The sequence below is a fragment of the Lampris incognitus genome, chromosome 15 (genome assembly GCF_029633865.1).
Source record: "Lampris incognitus isolate fLamInc1 chromosome 15, fLamInc1.hap2, whole genome shotgun sequence".
Lineage (NCBI taxonomy): Eukaryota > Metazoa > Chordata > Actinopteri > Lampriformes > Lampridae > Lampris > Lampris incognitus.
The window spans coordinates 34,764,439-34,782,256 of NC_079225.1; the positions used below are offsets into that span (position 1 = coordinate 34,764,439).

The 17,818-nt window shown below is 43.1% G+C and overlaps 2 protein-coding genes across 5 annotated transcripts in view; both read left to right on the forward strand.

Annotated features, from left to right (window-relative positions):
• dnajc5ga (DnaJ (Hsp40) homolog, subfamily C, member 5 gamma a) overlaps positions 1-4,663 on the forward strand; it is a 43,308-nt gene extending 38,645 nt beyond the window's left edge. For 2 of the 4 annotated variants that reach the window (XM_056294290.1, XM_056294291.1), the window contains exon 7: positions 196-315. Coding sequence is in view for 1 of the 4 variants with exons in the window: in XM_056294293.1 (XP_056150268.1) it covers positions 196-299 (104 nt within the window). In the remaining 3 variants the exon portion in view is untranslated. Of the gene's footprint in view, positions 1-195 lie in introns of all 4 variants that reach the window. The other 2 variants (XM_056294293.1, XM_056294292.1) reach the window with 2 other exon arrangements.
• Positions 4,664-6,657: 1,994 nt separating this feature from the next.
• Positions 6,658-17,818, forward strand: part of trim54 (tripartite motif containing 54) — a 33,572-nt gene continuing 22,411 nt past the window's right edge. Inside the window, exon 1 of the mRNA XM_056294199.1 lies at positions 6,658-6,852. Coding sequence (XP_056150174.1) covers positions 6,658-6,852 — 195 coding nt within the window. The remainder of the gene's footprint in view (positions 6,853-17,818) is intronic.

The window sequence follows — 17,818 nt, forward strand, 5'->3', positions numbered from 1 at the left end:
TAAGATGCACTGACGATATATTGGCAAAGAGGATACATTGCCAATGTCCATCATTGTATGGGCAATTACTATGTCAAGGTTATCAGTCCTTCTCTTCTGCTGGAGAAACGTTAAAAGTGTTGTTTCTGTTCCAATAAAATCAAATTGAATTGGTTATCTGTGTGATTGTCTCCATTTTTCCTACCATCCCACCAGGTGCGCAGGTCCCCATTGTGATCCGGCTGCATTCCACCGCTGACAGTGCCCTAGCGGAAGACCGGCCCATAGCCAGCCAGCCCATCCCCATGCCCCAGCTCTGACCCACCCCATTCTCCCTCGTCTACCCACTGGACAGCACTATTATGATGGGCATTGGATGGCTTTTGAGTCCGCTTTGTGGAGCTCAAGTAATGAAGATCTCTTCACTCTATTCAACCAGTAAGCTTGGCTATGACAGGCAAGGTTTAATGTCCATCATCCAACACTGAATGTCCCTCCCATTTTTCCAGCCAGCTAACTAGCAACAACAGGCCGGGCTAACTTGCTGCCTCCTGTCTAGGCTGGCTAACTGTTATTCTACCACTCAGTTCCATCTCTCCTTATGCTAGCCAGCCAGCCCAGGCCAAGCTCCCTCTTTCCTGGTTTGTGGCCATTTCTGGCTAGGCTAATTTTTTAGTCCTCCATGCCGGGACTCTAGACCAACAACATTGTAGGCATTCCATCTCAACCTATAAGGACATGACACTGGGGGGCCGACAGGAGGACCAGGAGAAACCAGCGTGTGGCATGAAGGGACAAAACCCTCCAACAAGACCAACATCTGATTCGTGAAGATGCCATCAGCCTGGAAGGCTTAGATGACTGTCATTCTCTTTTATGTTGTATCTGTCCACCCACTGGAGAAGGCCTTGAGTCAGTTTTCTTGTCTCTCTTGTTCTTGCCGTCTTTTTGCCCCCTCCTCCCCTTCTCTCCCCCTCTCCCTCCATCTGGGACTGTATTTTGGTGACTAACCAGGCAGTGGTATGGGAATGTTAAGGGGGACTCTTAACGTAAAGTCTGATTGAATGTGTGTGTGTGTGTGTGCGCATGTGTGTGTGTTCGTTCAGTGTTAATAATCTGAGCCAAAACCTGGAGCTAACAATTTCAATGGGTACTATGGCAGAGAAATTAAGGCCTCCCTCCCAAACGTGCATGTGTTATTGTATGAGTGCATGCCCCTACCATACAGCATGGAAATACAGGTTGTCCATCACTCATATACACACACGTGTACACACAGGGGCACTGCCTACTTCTACACAGATGTTACCCTGACTGATACTCCATCACATACTCCACATGTTCACACACCAGCTTCTCATGATTATAACCCTAATGATGATAATGGATCACATTTATACAGTGCTTTATCTCGATACCCAAAGCGTTTCACAGTGAAGGGGGGAAACTCACCTCAACCACCACCACTACACCAGCCACCACCATCCTCTACCATTCTTTGGTACCTCTGCTAAACACACACACACATAATAATCCATCGACTTTAATGGGTGATGACAGAAAACCAGTGAAACCTGTGAATTAAACAAAGCTTAGCGATGAATTCATTTTTTTAACAAGAACCTGATTCATTTTTAATTCTACTTCGTCTTTTTTTAAAATTATTATTATGGTGTTATTTATAGTGTTCTAGTCAGTTATGTTAGACCAAAGCCAAAAGTCCCAAGTAGCCAGCCAAACTCTTAATGAATTGGGTCAGGACAGTTTCTCCTAACTTACGAAGACTTCAAGGTCAAATGCAAATGCCACTTGGCACTGGATATGCCACTGAGGGGATCGTATTTATTTGCTATTTGTGTGTATACAGTATGCACTTGGGTCTATGCACTTTGTAAAACTGAGATGCGGGTCTGTTACTATTTTTTCAAGTCTTGGGCCAAGCAGTAGTTCTACTTTTACTCCGGCCCTTAGTTTTTCTGATTTCTGTTTTAGTGATTTTGTAAACTTGACTTGTAGAAACCATCATCTAGAATGCTACTTTGTAAGATGTATTCTGTTCTGATGTCAACTCTCTGAACATGGTCGCAGGCTCTCAGACACCATTTTGGATAAACCAAACCGATCCATAAACATGGTGTCAAACAACTTTGTTCAACTGCTCACATTTTCATTTACTGCCCGCCTGTTTTACGTTCTGACCTTTGTCATGTCTTTGTTATGGGGAAAGTTGTCAAAAGATTTTAGATTTTAATGCCACATTTAAAAGGTGGTCTAGTATGAAATGGGGGAGGGCGCCTCAGTCTGATGTAATGACACCACATTGAGATAAATACAATATCACTGCCTACAAGAGAGAAGTCTGCCAGTACTCTTGGCCGTTTGGTTAATTGTAGGACTATAGTGTGGTTTTACTGCCAACAGTGATATTTTCCAGACATAAAAGTTGTTAGTCAGTGTCTAATGTCATACCACCATAGCTTCAAGTATCGGGAGACAGGTTACAAGTGCTAGGCCAGGTAGTCTCTTAACCCAGAGATGTGTATCCCTTAGTGTGTAATGTGGCCTACTCTAGTTTCTTAGCTACTGTGCCAGGTATGAAGCCGTAAGGGAGTGTCATTCCCTTTTTTGCCAAGATATCCCATATTCTCTTTGTTGGATAGACTCCAAACATTCTCTTATCCAGAGTATCAAGAGTTACAGTATCACAGTATGTTGTAGGGGTCACATTACCTGCTGAGACAGTGTATAAGACCAAAGAACTATCAAGGTTCGAATGCATCCTGGAAAACCTGGGAAGTACTTTTCCAGTCATGGAAAAGAACTGGGAAATGATAAGATTGATCAAATGTCCTGGAAATATTATTCAAGTCATGAAATTGTAAGTCGGGTTATAGTCATATTTTTTCCAGCTCAGATTGCATATCGCTAGCATAATTTTCAGCTGAATTCATGTTTTCTAGCCACTGAGATGCATCAGTGCTTGAAGTTTGGATGTTGAGTGACTACAGTCCATCTAGAGACTGTTGAGCAACATCTGTCACATCCAAGCAAAAGTCATGCAGAATGTCCTTGTAAAAGTCCAGGAAAAGAATTTCTTAAACAGAGTTGGAGCACTGAACTTATAAATAGCCAAACCGCTTTAGATTAATGGAGATTTAATCAGTCTTGAGTTTTTATTTTATTCTCATGTGAAACGCAACCCACTCCTGTGAGCATTTGTCTCCATGCAGTGCTAGTTTTAGTTCATCAAGGAACTTGTCAAGGCCTCCAATACTTTTTTGGATATTGTTATACACTGATTGAGGTATTTGTGGTGTGGAAAATCACAGTTCATCACAAAATCTTACGGATTGTCAGATAACCATAGTTTTTAAATGTCCTTAGGCAGTATTTTGCGATTAAAAGATCGGTGAAATTTAAAGAGGAAATTTATTATTCTCTCGCATCAGAAGTAACTACTGTTGTATCAGGCTGAGGAACAACCCAAAGGTTTAAAGATGGCTGGTAAACTGTCCAAATGGCATGCTCCTTGTCCCTTAAAACAAAGGAATATGGACATGGAAACTGTAGGAAATTTATACATGTAAAGTCTATTTGTCACATGTGTGAAACAAGTCATTCTGACCAATGAGGGGTCAGGCCAGCAACAAATGATCTAGTAAAGCCAGGTTGTGGACCCTGAAAATGTTTGGTGAATATAGGCCACTGTTTTACTAACTTTATCATAGCTCAGTTGGTTAAAGTTCTTCTATGTAAAGGCTTTCCGTAGAAAAAGAAAAGACGATTTAGACAATGAGACTGGGACATTTTTTTTGGGGGGGGGGGCATTTTTCTGCAGGATTATGTCCTTCAGTTTGACTGTCATCACCTCTCGGCTCCTCACCATCAATAGCCAAAAGCCTTCTAAAAAGGTTCAATACAAAGGTGTGGATGTTAACTTTTGCCCTCTTCCAGATCATAGATGTGTTCATGGGGTATGACCGTGAATTGTTGAATGACATATTTCCTTATTTTAATTGCCATCTGTTGTAAATACTAGTGAATCAATCAAAACAAGAGATGTACCAGGTCATGCAACATAACAGCTTCAGTAATCCTTATTGTAAATGGAAGCATTGTGAGGGTTGATCTGTTTTTAAAAGTGTACAAAGATGTTTTTTTTTATTATTATTATTTTGTCAAGTGAAAAATATTTGAATCTAAATGTCATGACAGGAAGTGGGGGTGACCAGTCCCAGTACTTGCTGTTATGCAGAATTTGAATTCCCCCCTCTCTGAGTGGACAGTGTGCGATTTGCCCCGTTTAGCAATGAAATGCATTACAACATCGTGGACGGTGTACTGCTTGCTGTTAAGTGTGTGGACAAATGCACACTAACGAGTGAAGAGAGGTGTGAAAACCGACTGTAGCAACAGACAGAAGCTCAGCATGGCATCAGTGAGTCAAGTCACTCAGTCAAAGGCTCGCCCAGATATTAATATCACCACCCCTGTAGACACATCGGACAATAAGACATTGTCCACCCTGCAAATTAAATTATGAACCATTGTGCGTGTGTGTGTGTGTGTGTGTGTGTGTGTGTGCGTGCGTGTGTGCGTGTGTGTGTCAGTCATTCATTGTTGACAGTGGCCCTCGTGGAAAAATTGTAAATGTGTATTTATATGATGAAATTCAATCAAATAAAAGGGGGATTTTGTAACTCGTCGTCTGCTGATGTCGCGTGTGCCCTCGCATGTGAAGCTGCAGCAGAAAGAACGCCGTTATCGTTCTTAACGGGCCTGTCACACAGCAGTCACAAGCGTGAGTTTGGTCACCTACAGCCTTGAGCCATGCAGCAACCACAACGTCATGTGCTCTCCTTCCGAGCATAAACAAAAAGCCTTCAGTCACCAACACACACACACACACACACGCACGCTAGTCTTATCCAGTTAGTGTGGCAGGACGCAAGTCGGCAGGGATTCAAGCTCGCCTCCTCACGTTAACTGTCGTGTTCCTGGGTGTTATCTGGTTTCTGAAGAGCAGCCCGCCACATGGTGGACTGCTCCAGTTGTTGCATTCACTAGGGGGGGGGGGGGGGGGAAGACAACCTGATTTTCAAGCCTTTGCGAAACAGATTAGTTAGTGAGGATTTTTTTTTTTTTTAGAAAGCTGCCGGAGATTGATTTTTGGCTCCACAGACGAAACGGCAAAGAAGATCGGCTTCTATCACATTTATTACCAAGAGTGTCACCCGCTTAATCCAGCTGTATCTAAGCCCGAGCAACAGCGCTACGCCGAACCAGAGCAAACTGGTGGGGAAGCGTGAATGATTGTGGCACCGTGCTGTGTGTGTGCGCTTGTGTGTGTGCATCGTTTACTCTGCACAGGATTCCCTTGCCTATAAATGGTCCGGTAATCCCATCAGCAGCTTAGCGTTGGATAACCCTTTTCATTTGATTAGACCACGTCTCGCTGGTAACTCGGAAATGACCTCACTGTTATCTGATTGCTAACCAGGAATGTTGGCATCGTAGGTGAAAGGGCGGGGGAAACTACGCTTAAGTAGTTGTGGGTAATGTAGTCTTGCGCTTTGAAAATTCAAACGGGGGGGGGGGGTTCAGTATTGCGCAATTCGACTCAAACAGTACGTTTGTTAAAGAGGGATTACAGACGGGACAGTGAGCAGATACGCTTTCCCTCGACCCCCCTGACGTTGCTAGACTTGTGGGACTGGTTAGAAGGTAAACCTAATTCAAACACATCGGATAAGATATTGATATGTATTCAAATTCATACAACGATCCACGTTCCTTCCCCTCAAAACCTCCAAAACCTTCTTCGGACCTCCAGCAGATTTAAGCCAAGTACATACACGCACACACACACACACACCAATGTGCATACAAGGGTCTGCACATTTGATCCGTAACACATGCAAACCCCAAAATCTTTGTACACTGATATCCCTAGCCATAACCTCCACCTTAATACGCCTTAATTCTGTCCATAAGGTGAAGTTTTCAAACCCAAAACTGAACCTAAAAGGGGCAAATCCCCTTCCTTACAAATAGTCCTCACCTACTTACTACCCCAAGAACCTGAGTTAGATATGGAAAGTGTTTTGGTACCAGTAGCTAGATAGTCGTTGCCACACCCGGCCCTCTGGTGTTTAGGGTCCAGGGGCATTAGGCTCCCCAGTGGCCAGCCAGTGGAATGCAATTTGGACAGTAACCCAAGCTAGAACAAACTCCAGGGCTAAATATACCAACAGACAGACGGGTCCCCCTGTGTGTGCATGCCTCTGTATGTGTATGGGTGGGTCCTCACATGGAGCCAAGATAGACAGGCATGGTGTGTGTGTGTGTGGGGGGGTCAAGGGATAAGAAGCAAGGGGATGGAAAAAAAGCAAGAATGCCAGAAAACAGACTGATGGACAAAAGAACGATAAACAACCTCATAGAACAAACTGTAGCCTGAGTGTCAAACAGAAGAAGGAAGGGTAAAAGAAGAACAGGATAGGGGGAGATATCGTCGGATAGGGGATTCGTTTACGTCATTTTGCAAGACGGACAGAGACAGACGATAGCAAACGAGGGGAGAGCGAAACCGTTTCCGGAGCACTCCAGCCTCCAGGGTCGCCATTAGCCCTTTTTCCCAATTCTCTCTCACGCTTCAGCAGCCACCGTTTCGAGGTGATGAACTTTGCCCTCGGCTTCAAACCCGTGTCAGGTGAGGACTCGGGGCCCAGCGGCGGCGGCAGCAGTGCCACCATGGACAGTCTGGAGAAGCAGCTCATCTGCCCCATTTGCCTGGAGATGTTCTCCAAACCTGTGGTCATCCTGCCCTGCCAACACAACCTGTGCCGCAAATGTGCCAACAACATCTTCCAGGTGGGTGGCGGAGGGGATGGTGGCGGGTGTGGGAACCGTCTACATATTTCCGTTAGGTGAGGAAGTGTTTTTTTTTTTTCCAAACATGAGTGACGTGAAGAGCTCGGGTGTCTTCTGAGGTTGACGTAAACTCGCTCATTCAGACCAAAATGAACAAATCGATGAAACAGGGCAAAACCACAGAAACAAGATGCATTAATGAGAACATTAAAGGGGAAAATGAAATGAAGTGGTAAAACAAGAACAGAAATACGTAACGGAGGGAAATGAATTGCTGTGATGGACTGATAATACAGGCAAACACGCCGTGGGTTTATTTCCAGCAACATGAAGGTTGTGTTGCTTCCTTTAAAACCTGATAGCTGCGTGATGGGCGGCAGATCAGCCGCTGAGCAGTGGAAAGATGCAGGAAACACTCGTGTTTTGTTTGGTGTTGTTTTGGGCTACACAGCCTGGTGGGACGGGCTCATTTTGGCACCAAGGAGATTTGCTGTGACATTCTGAAATGCGTAGTAAACATCAGCACAAGTTACAACATCAATCTGTATGTGAAAAGTTGGAAATGGACAGGTGGTCCAACACTCAACGCCGGTCATCACACACACACACACACACACACACACACACACACACACACACACACACACACACACACACACACACACACACACACACACACACACACACACACACCAAGATGAAAAGCAGCTGTACAGAAGTCAATGTGATGACTGATATTGGAAGGGCCAGGTAGGTTTTATTTGTTTTTTTGCTTTTGTTTTTTTAGGAGACCCAGGCCAACCATCAGGTCTGTTTGACTCTGTCAGTGCCATATTTAGTGCCACGTAGCAACATGGTGGTCAAATGGCTGTCTTCATGTTCCTGAACAGCTGACTGGTGGATTGATGGCGCAGTCATGGACTAATTCTGGCACCTGGGTTGTCGTCGCACCAGCGACGGCGTTTAAAAGGAGCGGAAAATCTGATACGCGCTTTGGTTTTTGTATTAAAAAGAAATATGTGAGGTAAAGCGAAGGTCAAATAATGGAAGGAAACATGAACCAGGACATGAACCATAGCAACCCAGACCTGATAATGATAAATGACAGAAGACACAGACCGTTAGGCTGATGGGCCATTTTAACACTTATACACCACGGTTAAAGAAATTTTAGATATGAATTCCTCATTTTCAACTACTCATAACACAGATTAACATATACATAATTTACTTTTGACTCCTACGAGATTCAGTTCACTCACGACTAATCATGATAATGATATAATAATAATAACAATAATGATGTAATGTTTTAATTAAAATATAGTGTATTAATCAATATTGACCCTCATTTACATTAACTTCCGTTTACATTATATGTAAATATCTACTATATATATATAATGTAAATGGAAGTTATATATATTTATATATATATATAGTTATATATTATATATATTATACCACATACAGTGTTTAAGATAAATATTTAATCAAATTCACAATATTAATCAGCCTCTGCAATGTCGGCCTGGTGTTACTCGCTCCTCCCACCTAGCATATGTGCTGTAATTTCATATAGCTAGATAAGCTCCTTTAGCTACATTAGCTACTTAACATGTTCTCGTGTTATAAAATTGTGATGTCAGCTGGTACGACTGCAGCATTTGCACACCATGCACAAATGTTTTATACGGGCTCATAACGTGGCTAGTCTTGCTACACTGCTTTTAGGATGTTTTATACTACCTTGCGTATCTTTGTGCATGTTTATGCCTGCCTTTAGTGTACTTAGACACCTATTTATTACTATTGCCTGTTTCTTTTCACATTTCTGCTGCTGTACTCCAGTAATTCAGTTTCCCTGCGGGGATCATTCACGTTGCACCTGATCTGATGCACCAACAGATATCTGCACACAACTAGTCAGAACGTTCTTTACTGTAATGTTGGAAAGTGATGGTGGATGTTCCTCATCACTTAAACCCTTTTCCCACTGGCCAAAAAACCCGCTAATGTCCACCTTTGGTCAGTGTAAAAAGGCAAATGTTAGCAGGGTTTTTTTGGCCAGTGGGAAAAGGGTATTACTTTTGTTTAGCCTCACATCGTAGATGCCTATTTTAGCAATGGATGAGTCAATATGATGATTCCATCTCAACATTATTAGATAAAACAAAACACTAGCACAGGGTGCAGGGTACATGTCGCAGACAATAATGTTGTAGGGTTGACTTTGGCACATGATGCCGCAGCAGTGGTTCTCAGCTAGGTCCTCAGGTACCACCAGTGCATGTTGGTTCTGCCAAGTTCATTACATTCCAGTGTGGCAGTCGAGTCACTAAACCTCTAGTCCGAGTCGAGTCTCGAGTCCCCAGTGTTCGAGTCCGAGTTGAGTCCAAGTCAAGTCCCTGAGTCTGAGTCATCAAGGTTGAGTCTGAGTCGAGTTCCAAGATGGGCTCCAGTGCTCCATGCTGGCACCGTAAAAAAGCTGACATACAAATAATTATTATAATTAAAATATAGCTATCAATATCTTATGCCAAATTATTAGGGCCTATTACAAAAAAACTAACAAAAACAAAAAAACAGTCTTTATCAATTGACAAGTCTGAGTCCTCATCTCCAACTTCCGAGTCCGAATGCAGTCAATGCTCAAGTCCAAGTCTGAGTCATCAGCGTTCAAGTCCAAATCGAGTCACGAGTCCTGGACTCAAGTACTACAACACTGTTACATTCACCTGTTGTTCCAGGTACTCCAGCCTCCAACCACGGAGGTTTTAGACCTGGAAGAATTGATAATATAATGAGACTACCTGGCAGAACAGAAAACCAGCAGTACTGGTGGTACCTGAGAACCTGATTGAGAACAATTGGGTATGACATTGATCCTGTCTCTGCTGTTGTGTTTTGTTTTTTTTTTCTTCAACAAAGCAGAAATGACAACTTTTCCTAAAAGGTAGTAAGAACCACCTCTGATGGGGTGTCGTGTTTCATGGTTTGGGGTTCTGACAGCAGACCAGACAGAGTTTGTCTCTGTTGAACTCTGTTTCCAAGCAACAACATCAACCAACAGTCACCCCCGGGTTTAAATGGCTCATCAGCTTAACCAAACATCAGAGAGTTTTTTTTCTTCCATAAACCGTCAACCTGCTGTGGGTCCCTGTTTATTTAGTGAGATTGTTTTAGGTCTGTGTTTGCCTGACTTTTTTTTAGGGCCCGCGGCAGTGTTTTTACATGTCCCCCCATCTAACCTCAATCCTTCCTGTCTCGTTCCCTCTTCTCACTCGTCCCTCACTTTTCTATTTGACTCCATCCTTCCTCACTCCGCTACTTCTTTCCTTTGCCTGTTTTCTCTCTCGTCTCTTTCACTATATCTTTTCTGTTTATCCCTCTACCTCTCCCTCCTGTTCCCTATGCTCCAAGTTATTTGCTGTACGGAGTCTGTCGGAGCACAAACACAGATCTCTTCCCTGAAGTGCACCTTTTACCATAAAAAGCATAAATGTTTATTTTATCATGTATTGATACTATCTGTGCACAAATCCCAATTAATTGCAGGTTATAGTATGTTGTGTAAAAATACAAAGCTTGTAGCACCCTCCAGTGGCTAAAATCTTCATGGAGAATTTTGATTTGCTGATAAACTTGCTGTACAAATGTGAATAAGAGCTGTGGTCTGAGGTCGTATCAAGATGGTAACCCTTGATTTGCGAAACTACTACTACTTTTGGCTGTTCCCGTTAGGGGTCACCACAGCGGATCATCTGTTTCCATCTCTTCCTGTCCTCTGCATCGTCCTCTGTCAGACCAGCCACCTGCATGTCCTCCCTCACCACATCCATAAACCTCCTCTTTTCCTCTTCCCTGGCAGCTCCATATTCCGCATCCTTCTCCCAATATACCCAGCATCTCTCCTCCACACATGTCCAAGCCATCTCAATCTTGCCTCTCTTGCTTCGTCTCCAAACCGTCCAACCTGAGCTGTCCCTCTAATATACTCATTCCTAATCCTGTCCTTCTTCATCATTCCCAATCAATTAAACTCAACCCAATGAACATTTGAGAAACTCTCACGGGATTTTTAATCTAACTTTAACCAAATCTCAGCCTCAACGTAACCCTAACCTAATGCTTGTGAAGCGCTGTCACTACCCGATCCGTACCGGAAACCCCATTTGTTCTTAACTCAACCTCAACCTAACCCTAACCATGCTTACCTCGTGCCTGCGTGAGCCAACAATGACAACATGGCACATGCGTAGAACAAATCCACACACGAGCGTGGTTTAACAGCCCACTCACCCCTTTTACCACCCCACCATCTAAAGTAAAAATATTATAGACACTTCATGATAAAGTTACTGGACTCAAATCAGCATTACTACCTTTCTTATGAGAAACCTTATAACCTTAAGTTAACAGACCTGGAGCTTGTTTCCGGATATTTCTTTATAACTACAATGAAGACGGAGAGTGCAAAGAGGTTTTTTTATTGTATTATATTCAACCATTTGCATTAATTCACCAAATTATATCTCCTCATCTTCTTGATTGGACACATACACTACCGTTCAAAAGTTTGGGATCACCCAAACAATTTCGTGTTTTCCATGAAAAGTCACACTTATTCACCACCATATGTTGTGAAATGAATAGAAAATAGAGTCAAGACATTGACAAGGTTAGAAATAATGATTTGTATTTGAAATAAGATTTTTTTTACATCAAACTTTGCTTTCGTCAAAGAATCCTCCATTTGCAGCAATTACAGCATTGCAGACCTTTGGCATTCTAGCTGTTAATTTGTTGAGGTAATCTGGAGAAATTGCACCCCACGCTTCCAGAAGCAGCTCCCACAAGTTGGATTGGTTGGATGGGCACTTCTTTGAGCAGATTGAGTTTCTGGAGCATCACATTTGTGGGGTCAATTAAATGCTCAAAATGGCCAGAAAAAGAGAACTTTCATCTGAAACTCGACAGTCTATTCTTGTTCTTAGAAATGAAGGCTATTCCATGCGAGAAATTGCTAAGAAATTGAAGATTTCCTACACCGGTGTGTACTACTCCCTTCAGAGGACAGCACAAACAGGCTCTAACAGGTACTATTTAATGAAGATGCCAGTTGGGGACCTGTGAGGCGTCTGTTTCTCAAACTAGAGACTCTAATGTACTTATCTTCTTGCTCAGTTGTGCAACGCGGCCTCCCACTTCTTTTTCTACTCTGGTTAGAGCCTGTTTGTGCTGTCCTCTGAAGGGAGTAGTACACACCGGTGTAGGAAATCTTCAATTTCTTAGCAATTTCTCGCATGGAATAGCCTTCATTTCTAAGAACAAGAATAGACTGTCGAGTTTCAGATGAAAGTTCTCTTTTTCTGGCCATTTTGAGCGTTTAATTGACCCCACAAATGTGTTGCTCCAGAAACTCAATCTGCTCAAAGAAGTGCCCATCCAACCAATCCAACTTGTGGGAGCTGCTTCTGGAAGCGTGGGGTGCAATTTCTCCAGATTACCTCAACAAATTAACAGCTAGAATGCCAAAGGTCTGCAATGCTGTAATTGCTGCAAATGGAGGATTCTTTGACGAAAGCAAAGTTTGATGTAAAAAAAATCTTATTTCAAATACAAATCATTATTTCTAACCTTGTCAATGTCTTGACTCTATTTTCTATTCATTTCACAACATATGGTGGTGAATAAGTGTGACTTTTCATGGAAAACACAAAATTGTTTGGGTGATCCCAAACTTTTGAACGGTAGTATATATGAGGTGCATCTGTAAAGAGTTTACTTTACATTTTAAGAACAATTTGAATGCCACCTCTCCAAAATCAATGGCCCCTCTTTGGCCATCTCATTTGTTAACGTAGCTCCGTCTATTTCTTGGAAATGCCCACTTAAGCTATTGAGTCCAAGCATGTAGTTAACGTGTGTTTCAATAAAACTCTGTAGTCCATGTTTTTGGTTTCATCAGTTAGCTGAAAACTGTCTTATTTAAGTACAAAATAAAATCAAGCATGCACACAAACATGGTCAAAGGGTAGTGTGCTCTCAAGACTCCACAGCTTCACCTAAACTATCACACAAGCACACGCAGGATGTTATGCATGTTAACCAATCAGAAACCAGGACTGACTGCGGTGATTATTGGCCCTAATTAAGCATACTGCAGTGAAACTATGGAACTGAGCAAATCAAACACAGCAAAATCTAAACTACTTACAACTATGTTTCTACTATAAACATAACTTGCCTCTAATTGGCTAGGCCGCTAGCATATCAATTACCAAATACAAACACGTAGAGCCATTGTCTTCTCTACACCAAACCATACACCTTCCTTTCTGCGTTTTAAAGATACGATTTGTCTTATTCAAAACAGACAAACGTTGTTATCTTATTGAGTCTCTTGATTGTCACAATGTCCTCTCCAAAAGGCATGTCTTAGTAATGGGTCACTCCAGTGTGCTTGTCTTCGTCCAAACACAGTCGCTGCAGACTGTCCCTTTTGGGTCTGGCATTATCTTGACAATTTCTGATTATCCAGGAATTTCATTGCACAGAGGTAGGGCTCCAGCATCCCCATGACCCTGAGAGCAGGATAAGCGGTTTGGATAATGGATGGAGAGGAGTCTACGATGAGGACAACATCTCCAAGGTTGCAATTCCTTCTTGTTGTGCTCAATTTTTGTCTTTCCTGCAAAAGAGCCAGTTACTCCCTGAGTCCACCTAAGCCAGAACAGATCTGCCATATATATTGAATTTTCCTCCAGTGACGATGCACATAGAGCTCGTCTCTTGAAAAGAAACCTGGGAGGATATTTGGCTGCGTTCTCATCAGCAGTAAATGGTTTGGGGTCAACGCCTCCAGATCGTTGGGGTTGTTTGAGGTCATTGTTATGGGTCTATCAGTAACAATGCTTCCCCATTAGACATGAGAGTGTATGTGGTCCTTCATCATCCAATACCTGCTGTTTCAACAGAGAACGCAGAACTTTTCTGACTGACCATATTTGACACTTCCAGGCGCCTCCGTGGTGGGATGTGGCAGAAGTGTTAAATATCCCCCTTTTAACATGGATTCTTGAATCCTGGACTGGTCCAGGTTTTTTAAAGCTTCCCTCAACTCTCTCTCAGCACCAATAAAATTAGTGCCATTGTCTGAACGAAGAACGGACACTTGACCTCTTCTGCTTTGAGAGTGATGTAGTGCATTAATATGTGAGCTGGTGTCGAGTGAGTGTGCTACTTCTAGATGAAGTGCTTTGCTGGTTAAACATGTGAAAAGCATACCATATCTCCTTACTCTCCCCCTCTACTGATCTAAAATGGGCCAAAAAAGTCCACACATGTGTTTGTGAAGGATTGCTGGCAATAACCAATCCTCTGGTAAATTTGCCATTTTTTGTTCACCCATCTCGGCACGTCGTCTTCTGCACATGGTACACTCTGAGATCACTCTTTGTATAGCCGAGCAGGCTTTTGGTATCCTGTATTTGTCTCAGTCTTACGAGAATGTAATTTCTACCTGAATGTCCAATTTTTTCATGGATGTGATGGAGGATGAGTTTGGCTGTTGCCATCTTACAATGCCGTGATTGCAAACATTCCCAAATCTTCTGTGAATAGCACACATGGCCATTGAAATGCCAGTTAATGGTCACACCCATATTTGCATATGAAACTGGTTGATGGGTGGGTGGGGATACCTGCAATCAGTTTAGACTGATGAGGTCAATTAGTTGAGTGATGAAACGTATCTGTCTGTTATATCCAGATGAACCGATTCAACTTTCTTTAATTTTCTTACCTGGATTATTGAGCATGCATAGACACTTCTTCTCTGTGGTTGTTGAGCACCACTGTGTTCTCCAGACGGAGAAACACTTGGAGCAAAACTGCGATTCTTGACGTTATTTCTCTTAATATTTGTCTTTGGCTTCCCCTTTCCTTCTACACTGACATCCGATACATTGCCAAACAGTGGGTCATTGATGACCTTTGCTTGCCAGCTGATGAAATCCACCAGGTCAGAAAACCTGGCTCTTCTTCCTGTTCTTGTTTGGATTTCATATGCTTGATCTCTCCACCATTCTTTCATTTTGAAGGGTAGTTTTGAGATGACAGTCTTCATATTGCTAGGGTTGTCCATCTCATCCATGAACTCTACATTGTTCATCATGTTTCAACATCCTATCAGGAACAAAGCATGTGCACTTAATGCTTTCCTGTCTTCTGTTTTTATCAGGGGCCATTCAAGGGCTTTATTCATGAAGGCTGTGGCGATTCACAGCTCAACCTCGTAGTGTTGTTGGAGGAGCATCCTAGCTTCTCTGTAGCCTTCATCTGGCCTCATGTGTTCACAACTATGAACATTACAAGGTTCTCCACTTGTGAAGTGCTGCAGGTAGAGCAACCTATCTTGTCCAGTCTTGTTCTCAGTAGTCTTCAAATGCCCTTATGAACAAGAGATAGCTGAGCGGGTCTCCTGAGAATGTTGGAATGTCTCCCTGTGGGAGTTGTGAAATGTTTTGCTGCTTGACTAGTATCTCTGTTATCTCGTTTTGACACTGCGCTATTTCATAAATGCCATCATGACTGACTGCCTGCTGTGAATGGTCTGTAGATGCTGCTGAACTGGCTAAGAAAGAAAGACAGACACTTTATTTGTCCTTGTAAGCAAGCGTACAATGAAATTACACCCCTCAGCATTGCTCCCCCTCACAATATCCAACAGCCCGGTGTCAACCCTGGAGACCTTCAAGTTTCTGGGAACTACCATTTCCAAAGACCAGCAGAGTATGTTCTTTCTGTGGCAACTGATGAAACTTGGTCTGCCACACAAGCCGTTGAGCCAGTTCTACCCCACAGTCATTGACACTGTCCTGTGCATAGCCACCACAGTCTGGTTCGGCGCAGCAACAAAACAGGATAGGAACAGACTGCAGCGAACAGTAAGGTCAGCAGAAAAAAAATCATTGGCGCTCCCCTGCCCACCCTGCAGGACTTGTACACTTCTACAGCCCGGAAACGGGCAGGCAGAATCAGCACAGACCCCCCACACCCAGGATACAGTCTGTTTGAACTCCTACCCTCTGGCAAGCACTACAGAGCAATGGGCACCAAAACCACCAGACATAGGGACAGTTTTCTCCCCACAGGCCATCTCTCTAATGAACATTTAACATCACGGTGCAGGAATAGACACTTATTATGTAAATATGACACTTTGCAAATAGCCTATGCCATCAAGATGTCTCACCTACACATCTACGAGGTGGCACTACCTCTTTAAACTGGATGTGCAATACAAATTTGCAATTGTAAATGCACATTCAACTGCTGTATACTTGTTACACATTATTGCTGTTATTGTTGTGGTTGTAACATAGGTATATGATATAGTATGTAGCTGTGAGGTGGATGGTAGGGGAATATATAGTGTATACTGCTGGTACACAGTGTGATATAGTGGGAGCATATAGCATTGTATATGGGTGTGATGGGTTGTGGAGTTGTGGTATGGTATATAGTATAGTGTATGCGGAATATAGCATATAGGAATAGGTTGTTGATTACTCAACCATAACAAGACGCTCTATAATAGCGACATACGTGTTGTGCATACATGGTTGCCTCCAATGTCCTGTTGTTCCTTTTATTTCCTGTTTTTTTTTTTTGTCTGTTGTTTTGTTCATGAGTGAGTGATGTCTGCAAGTGCTAGAAGCTGCTGTGTACCAGAATCGTATTCCTTGTCTGCATAGGCACACTTGGCCAATAAAGTTGACTCTGACTCCGATTCTGAAATTCATTCTCTGCATTTAACCCATCCTTTGGTATAGGAGCAGTGGGCTGCCACAGTGCAGCATCTGGGGACCAGCTCCAGTTCTTCTTTCCACTGCCTTGGTCAGGGGCACAGACAGGAGTATTAACCCTAACATGCATTTCTTTGATGGCGGGAGGAAACTGGAGCACCCGGCGGAAACCCATGAAGACATGGGGAGAACATGCAAACTCCACACAGAAAGGACCTGGGACGGCCTGGGTATCAAACCCAGGACTTTCTTGCTGTGAGGCAACAGCGCTAACCACTGGGCCACCGTGCTGCCCAGTGGCTGCTGCTCTATAAGGCAAAGCTGAGATGAACATTAGCAGTGTGAGCTGGTTGCTGTGTGCCTACAGGTGCAGAAATACTCACTTGTGTCTCATCTTCTTCACCTTTAATGTGACAGGTGTCCTTTAACCCTGCTCTGTAACTCATAATATTAGTTCATGCCATCTTGACCACCTTGATAAGCTGCATAAACCGTTATCTTGGCACCTGATGCAGCAATCTTTGCCTCTAGCTGCAACTGCTTTTCGCGTGCCTTTAAGTGTGCCTCTTCCACTTCAATATCTTGTCTTTTCTTTAAAAAGGCAGCACGTGCCAACAGCTCTTCCCGCTCTGCCTCCAACTTCAAACGAGCAGAACTTGCATTGGACACTTGGTGATGAATGACTGAGCGCTGAGCTAGTTTTCCTCTCCTCGGCTGTGCAACCGATGACCTCACTTGGCTGCATATCGTCATAGTCCTCGCCATCATCATTCTCTTCTTTGGAGCGTCTCATTATCTTTTCAACCCAATCCTCTGTTTCTTGAACAAAGTCCTCAAATTCCACAAGTCTAGGCATATACCAGTTACACTGATCCTCCGTTTTAGCTTCATCTTTGAGGAGAGGTCATATTTCTGCATTAATCCCTTTAAAATGTCCAAGCACCTTTCCAAAAATAAATAATACTTCTTTAATTACTTCAGCATTAGCTTTGTTTTTCTTTAGGACTTCAATCCCCGCCTTCTCAGGGGTAAACTGAGATAGTTTGCCTGTTCTCTCCTTATACTTACTCAGTTTTCCTTCCACAACCTTTGCCGTGGGCTTTGGCTCCATCTACTGGCTGTTGTCTGCAACTTCAATTTCTTACAGTAGCACT